Genomic DNA, 7,937 nt, shown 5'->3' with positions numbered 1-7,937 from the left:
ACCCACCCATTGCTGTAGCCCAAATACTGAGCATTCCCAGGCCTATTGTGCATTTTGGTGGATTGGCTGTTAATCTAGCCTTAAGAATGGAATCTAAAACTGTTTGGACCTTTTGTTGGTGGGAATTGCAGTCAATACTAAATATGATAACATCATGTAGATATGCTTTGTGGGGGCAAATAATGCGTTCCATCATTCTTTGGATTGAGACCGGGGCCCCTATGTAAGCCAGAAGGGAGGTCCACATGAAGGTGCAGCCCATTTGGTGTCACAAAAGATGTCCTTTACTGTGGCCTGTTAGTTACAGGAACCTACCAATACCCTTTAGTAATATCAAAAATACAAAGTGCCCAGCGCTCCAGTAAAGCACATAAAGTGATGATCAACTACACATATATCTGCATAACAATCTACTAATAAATGATATATTCATAAAAATACAATTATAAAACATAAATTCTGGTCCGCAATGATAAACTTTCAAAAAGTCTATGTGAGCACTCCGTGACTGCTTGTGTTGAACTTCCAAGATGATGCATTTACATTTGACAGTAAGTCACACCTCTCCCCATCCGTGTGTAACACCGCTCCCAGAAACGCACTCACTGGATGAGGAGAACCATTCAATCTAAAATTCTCATTCAGGTTACAAAATCAGAGTATCCTACTTCGTCAGTACCGTGTAACATATCTCATTCCTCCTCCTCCCCCCAAGGCCTTCCCTGAGGAAGTCACATGATGAAACGCGTTGGAGGGTGGGTACACGCTGATGTCACTAGAAGTGGGAGCCATCATCGGAAATAATGTGCCGCATCTTACAGTGGTTTGTTGCTCTGACTTTATAGAGCATGTTCTACACGCGGTGATGGAACAGTCTTCTTTCGTGGATGTTTTATACTTTGTTTTAATCAAGATAATTTCTATAGAGTTACGCCTTTTTAGTGTAATTTTCCCCTGAGTGGCTTTGGGAGTAAGAAGGACAGGAGGAGGACTGAGATATAAGTTACACGGTACTGACAAAATCGGATACTCTGATCCCAGGAAATTGGATATAGTAACCTGAATGAGAAGTTACCATTTCAGTGAGCGCTTTATGACCATTTCAATTGAATGGTTCACCTCATCCGGAGAGTGCGTTTCTGGGAGATGTGTTACACACGGATGGGGAGAGGTGTGACTCCCTGTCAAATGTGAATGCATTATCTTGGAAGTCAACACAGCTTTCCATAAGTCACTGAGGGCTTACATGGACGTTTTGAAAGTTTATCATTGCAGAGTAGAATTTATGTTTTTATAATTGTATTTTTATTGTTGTGAATATATAATTTATGAGTAGATTGTTATGCACATATATGTGTAGCTGCACTTTATTGGAGCACTTTGTACCATTGATTGCTGAGAGGGTGTTTATACTCTTTCTTATACAGCAGCTGAATGCTTGAAGCATTAGGTGAGAATTAGAAGAGCAGAGTTTTATAATTTTACATGAAAATAGTAATATACCTGGCGGGACCCAAACTTCCTCTCAACTCCTCCAACAGGGTATAGGAAAGCATCAAGTTTGAGGTTGTTGCATAACCTCACGTTGCCATCTGGCTTAGGGACTTGACCACTCACTGTTTATTCCTGTATTCCCCAATTGTGAACATTTTCTGTACCCCTTCCTTATGGATTTTCTCTGAGCTTGAGGTACCCAATAAGGTCTTTACTTTGATATGAGACTCAGTCACAATGTCAGGGTAAATAAATAACATTAGTTTGGCCAGGTAACTCTGAAAATACCTCTCGAATTTTTCTCCAAGAACTGATCTACTGCTCTGTAGCAGACAAAGTCTCCGACATCCTAACCTCTAGTATACCTTTCAGGGGTGATAATTTAGGGTCATGTTCTGCTAAAAGAGACTCACTATCCGTCCAGGGTTTTATTAGGTTAATGTGATATAATTGCAGCGGCTTCCTCTTTCCGCTCTGGTAAACCTGGTAGGTGACATCACTGATTCTCATTCTCTCTCTCTCTCTTTTATTTTTTAATTATTTATTTTTACAATAAAATATTTTATGATCTTCTTTCTTATTTCTTTTTTAATCTGGCAAATGATTGTGTATGACTATTTTATATATACCATTTGCAGCCAGCAGGTGCTAAATTCTGTACAAACACAGTGGAGGGGAATCTATCAAAACTGGACCTGCACCCAATCAGCGTCTCTCTCTCTTTTTCAAATCTTACCTTAGCAAACTGAAGAGAGAAGCTGATTGGTTGCCATAGGCAACTGCTCCAGATTCTGTTTGCTCCAGTCTTGATAAGTCCCCCCAGTAGCTTTCTGTCGGCTGAAGTACTGCTGATATCCACTTGCCTTATTCACCACATTTTCCCAACACATTTATCTATGATTCCCCTACAAAGGCCATTACTGTAAATTGCACATTTGTTGGGTTACATCTTAGCAGAGAGAACAATTACCGCTTTATAAATGAATGATTATACCTATGTCTAGTCTTGGGTGCAGAGAATATTCATTGGTAAATACGTAGTGTTTCTATCCGGCTCTTTTATGGCTAGGTGGTGTGTGAAGTTTACTTGCTCGGCTAATACAAGTGCCTGGCAGTAATATGAGAAGTGAATTCATTATTAATAAACCGAAAGTAAAGGCCTGGAGCTTGGATTGCAGCTCTTCCCAGCTGTGACACGGTGAATGACGTTTGTATATTTAGTGTGTGGCACATCAACGGCTCAGAAGAGACAAGTGCACAGCCCAGCAGCAGTGATGTTATTTCAAATCTTTGTCTGTGTGCTTATGTCACTAGAATCAGTCATAACCTTGAATAACTCTCAGCCCGCCGCAGTCAGAACTGGCAGAAGGTTTCAGTGATGTTGGCAGCAGCTGGACTGATACTGATGAAGATTTTCCAGGTCAAGTTAGAAAGGGAAGCTTAAAGAGACCCTGTCACCTTGCACATGCAGGCCTAGGTTTCAGTGTCTCTGGAAGTAACATTTCCCACTCCCTCATATTTTTTATCTTTAATGTGGTGCTTCCTCGTTCCCAGCTTTTTGCTTTTAGTTGGTATTGAGGTCCCCTGTTTCAGCAGCCTGGGGGAGTGACAACGCTTTAGCCTAGCAATTGGCTGGTCACGTGTTCTTCCAGCGGGGTAGTGTCCTCAGTTAAGGTGCTGTAAGGATGTGCACTCCAGAGAGCACTTTAAAGTACACTTTTTACTTGTTAAAGCTGGCCATAAACCTTACAACCATCGCACAACCTTTGTGCGATGGTTGTAAGGTCATTAAAATTTCGAACGACCTGCCCATCTTGGACAGGCAGATCGTACTTGCAAGCATCGCCGATGATTGCAACGCTGAGCGGGCAGTGTGCGCTTGCGGCTTTCGTCTTCCGAGCACGCTACCAACCCGCCAAAAATCGTACGATTTTCGGCGGGTTTTCCAGCATGCTAAGAAGACGAAAGTCGTGCAACCGTACAGTAGATGCGGCCGCACGCTGCCCATACACCTGCTGATTATTGTATGATTGCGGGATCACCTGCGATTATCGTATGATAATCGTCAGGTGTATGGGCACCTTTAAGGTGGCCATACACTGTACAACCATCGCAAGACCTTAGTCTTGCGATGGTTGTAAAGTGATTAAAAAAACGTACGATCTGCCCATCTTGGACAGGCAGATCGTACTCTCGATCATCGCAAGCCCGCCCCCCTGAGGGGCGGGCTTACGATGACTGTAATGAGGGGCGGGCTTACAATGACTGCAAACGGGCAGTGTGCGCGTGCGCACACCAGCCCGTTCGGCAGTTGTCGAACCAGCAGGCCACTAACTCGCCGAGAATCGTACGATTCCCGGCAGGCTTTCTAGCATGCTGGTTCGACGGAATACGTGCGACCGTACAGTAGAAACGGTCGCACGCCTTCCATACACTGCACGATTCTCGTACGATCGTGGGATTTCCCGCGATTCTCGTACGAGAATCGTGCAGTGTATGGGCACCTTTAGAGGGATCAGTAATTAGTTTGGGTCTTTTTATATGTTTATATGTGTGCGTGTGTGTGTGTACACAGTACTGTGCAAAAGTTTTAGGCAGGTGTGAAAAAAATGCCGTAAAGTAAGAATGCGTTCAGAAATAAAAGTGTCTTTTTATTTTTATCAATTAACAAAATGGAAAGTAAAATGAACAAAATAGAAATCCAAATCAAACCAATATATTTGGTGTAACCCCCTTGCCTGCACAACAGCTTCTCTTAGCAGATCCTTGCAGGTACACTTGCACACAGTTTTTGATGGAACTCAGCAGGTAGGATGTTCTAAACATCTTGGAGAACAAGCAGATACCTATCCATCATGCCATACCATCAGGTAAATGTGTGATTGACCCCAAATATATTCTGCAGCAGGAAAATGACCCCAAACATACAGCCAATGTCATTAGGAACTATCTTCAGCGTAAAGAAGAACAAGGAGTCCTGGAAGTGATGGTTTGGCCATGATCACAACATAATCGAGGCTGTCTGGGATTACAGGAAGAGAGAGAAGGATACGAGGCAACCTACATCCACTGAAGATCTGTGCTTAGTTCTTCAAGCTATTTGGAACATCCTACCTGCCGAGTTCCATCAAAAACTGTGTACAAGTGTACCTGGAAGAATTGATGCTGTTTGGAAGGCAAAGGGTGGTCACATCAAATATTGATTTGATTTGAATTTCTCTACTTTTCATTTTGTTTATATATATATATATCTATATATCTATATATAGATATATATATATACACACACACACACACACACACACACACACACACACTGTATATATTCTTTATATAGTGTATACGGTTTGTGTCTGTTTAATTACAGGCAGCCTGTTGCATGGCATATGGCAATCCAGGTGATTTGTAAGCTCTAACAGGCGCTCCTAAACATCTTGTCTTGAATTGTATTGTAACTGTGCTGTCTTTCTTGATATTGTAAAGCGCTACGCAAACTGTTGGTGCTATATCAATCCTGTCTAACAATAATATAATAATAAGGTAGCTGCACATGTAAAGGTGTAACAGGGTGCAGCTTTTCTTATTACAACACTCCAGTTTGCTTTCCAATATATTTACCTGACCTAGAAGGTCTGGAGAACCTGGGATTCACTTGTATAGAAGGATTCATTAGATTCACGTTGAGATGCTATTGATCTTTGGGTATCTTTATAAATCCCCTCACAGGTATGATATTCACGGTTGTGTGTTTTATTTTATATTTCCAGTAAAATACGATCTTAATAATCCTGCCAGACACGTCCTGCTGGATAAGCTGGAAAATGCAGCTACTGGACTTGTGTTCATCATCGTTATTGTCAACATTTTAATCACAGCATTCGGTGTACAGAACTCAGCAGCTCCGTCTAAAGTATAGAGTACGATGTGATGAGAGGTGAGTATTATTCGATGTTCAGTAGGACCTGTCAGGTCATAAGATATATGATGCCAAAAATGTTCTCGGGAGTTAGCGAAGGGATTTTTGCTGCTATGGGTGCTTTAGTTTTCTTTATTTAAAGTGACATTAAAGTCAAAAAAATGTTTCCCTCCCCCAATGTTAATGTCAGCACTTACCTTAAATGATGTTTCTTAATCCGGTCTTCTTCTTTCCTGTCCTTTTCATCTGTCCCAGAAAACAATAGGTCCCCCTGCATTCCTTACAGCGCTTCCGGTCCAAGTGGCAATAGTGGTGCTCGCAGTGACAATCACAGATGGCGCCATGCACAACAGTCAATGAATGATAGGAATCACCAGCACTCCGCAAATAAAATTCAAAAAATGTCCATTTATTTGGACTAAATGTCACACATATCGCATAATCCAATGTTTCGGGACCACGCAGGGCCCCTTCATCACATCTCTGTCACATCTCTGCCCTAATGAAGGGATCCTGCGTGGTCCCGAAACGTTGGATTATGCGATATGTGTGACGTTTAGTCCAAATAAATGGACATTTTTTTAATTTTATTTGCGGAGTGCTGGTGATTCCTATCGTTCATTGACTTTTCATCTGTCCCTCCAGCGCTGCTGCGGGTCTCCGATCCAGCGCTGACTCCTCTGTCCTTGCTGGCACTTCCTGTCCCACGGTGTCTACATGCGGGTGCACGCGTCCATCTACTTACCTTGTGTTTCTCCTCGTCTCCCGGCTGAAAATGTGAACTGCGCATGCGCCCGCCCCAAGATGCTTTGCGGTCGCCCGAAGATCTTCACATTTTCGGACGTCAGCGCGCGGGGAAGACAGGTGAGTATTAACCCTTTTTCAAAGCGGGTTTTTTTTTTCAAAAAAAAAACACGTTTTGCATATATCATTCCTGCTTGCTAGCAGTAGTCATATGCAAAAAAAAGCTGAGTCTTTAATTATACTTTAAGCTTTGTTTCTTTTATTTTCACCAGGCGATCCTGCCAGTAACACGCATGCTATCCTTTTATTTTTGTTTTGTCACAAGATCAGCCATAATTGTTTCCTAACCAACCCAGAACGTCGTTATCACAGACTTGTTACATTTTGTTTTCTTTTTTGCTTTCAGTTATTTAAAAGCCAAAGACACAAGATTATCAGACCATAGGGGCGGTCCTCCGAGTGAGGCCACAACACGATTGGTATGGAATTATATATTCTATGGAGCATTCAGCCAAATATTCTGCTCACCTGATTTTTTTCTGCTTCTGCTGGATCTGACATGCAGACGGAAACACACAGCTGGAATAGATATCATTGAAATATATCAACTTGTTTCCAAGGTTGTCAGCCAATATCTTGGCCCTCCATCACTCAGAAGTACCTAATGCTGGATAGTGCAGTTCTGTCCTTGGGACAAAATGGAATCTTACCGATGGTTGCACTAAAGTTTGTGATGGTAAAACGTCACCCACCAACAATGGGCATTTTCTTATACACTTCAAGCAAACTGGAGCATGATCACCATATTGAATGCTGCATGCACCCCATCCCATGGTCCTGATGGGAGCTTCACAATGAAATCTGCACTATTATATCATATAGTCTTCCTGTAGTATGTTTTCTGATACGGTTACCGGCTGAAAGCGTGATGTCAATGTATCATCTATGGAAGTTTTACTACTTTTTGTTTAAAAAAATATTTTTCTGATTTCAGGAAGTTCATGATCATGACAAGGTCCCAATCATTTCAAATAGTGACATACTAGTGGAAATCGTATTTTATGCAATATTAATGTGGAAATGTTTTATAGTCAAGTACTTTTAATAAGCTACACCAGAGGTAGGCAACCACGGCACTCCAGCTGGGGTAAAACTACAGATTCCATGGTGCCTGTGGCTGGCTGGCAGTTTCGCAATGCCTCATGGGATTTGTAGTTTCATCACAGCTGGAGTGCCAAGGTTGCCTACGTCTGAATTAGACTAAGGGCTATGTACTGGTAATGCTCAAGAGGCACTGCTGAAGGGGATGCCCACCATGAAGTGTATCAAAAGCCAACACCTTGATTTTGGATAGAGTATGGAAGGGTTAGAACATGTCTGGTTTTTATTGCTACCTTTGGGGTCCATCTGGGACTGGAAGTGATGGGAAATCTACCCAATGGAGGCACAGGCAGTATTAAAAACCTGACATGGATGCTGATCCTTCTCCAATCTATACTGTGTCCCTGTTAGGGATTCACCCTCTCTTGTCTGTCCTGGTGACCATCTTTCCTAGGATAGAAAGTTATGGGAAATCCAAAATGTTACAGCTGGCACTAGAACGGGAGGTGAGAGAAGATCTTGCAATGGGGACACCTCACTTACTGTCCTTTCATTTTCTGTTTTGTGTATGGGACAGGAAGGGAAGGAAAGTCTCCCCCATGTGACACAGACAGCAAACATTAAAATCCGAGAGGAGCTTTACCCTTCCCTACTCTACTCCACCCTATCCCCCCCCCCCCCC

The 7,937-nt window shown here is 42.4% G+C and overlaps 1 protein-coding gene across 1 annotated transcript in view; it reads left to right on the top strand.

Annotated features, from left to right (window-relative positions):
- LOC108795731 (ninjurin-1-like) overlaps positions 1-6,690 on the top strand; it is a 43,474-nt gene extending 36,784 nt beyond the window's left edge. The window contains exons 3-4 of the mRNA XM_018567018.1: positions 5,262-5,428; positions 6,572-6,690. Coding sequence (XP_018422520.1) covers positions 5,262-5,410 — 149 coding nt within the window. The 3' untranslated portion in view covers positions 5,411-5,428; positions 6,572-6,690. The remainder of the gene's footprint in view (positions 1-5,261; positions 5,429-6,571) is intronic.
- Positions 6,691-7,937: the final 1,247 nt, after the last annotated feature.

Source organism: Nanorana parkeri, unplaced genomic scaffold, assembly GCF_000935625.1.
Source record: "Nanorana parkeri isolate BGI_ZX_2015 unplaced genomic scaffold, ASM93562v1 scaffold997, whole genome shotgun sequence".
NCBI classification, from domain to species: Eukaryota; Metazoa; Chordata; class Amphibia; order Anura; family Dicroglossidae; genus Nanorana; species Nanorana parkeri.
The sequence above is the reverse complement of the archived record's forward strand: the minus strand, read 5'-3'. Positions and strand labels throughout refer to the sequence as shown.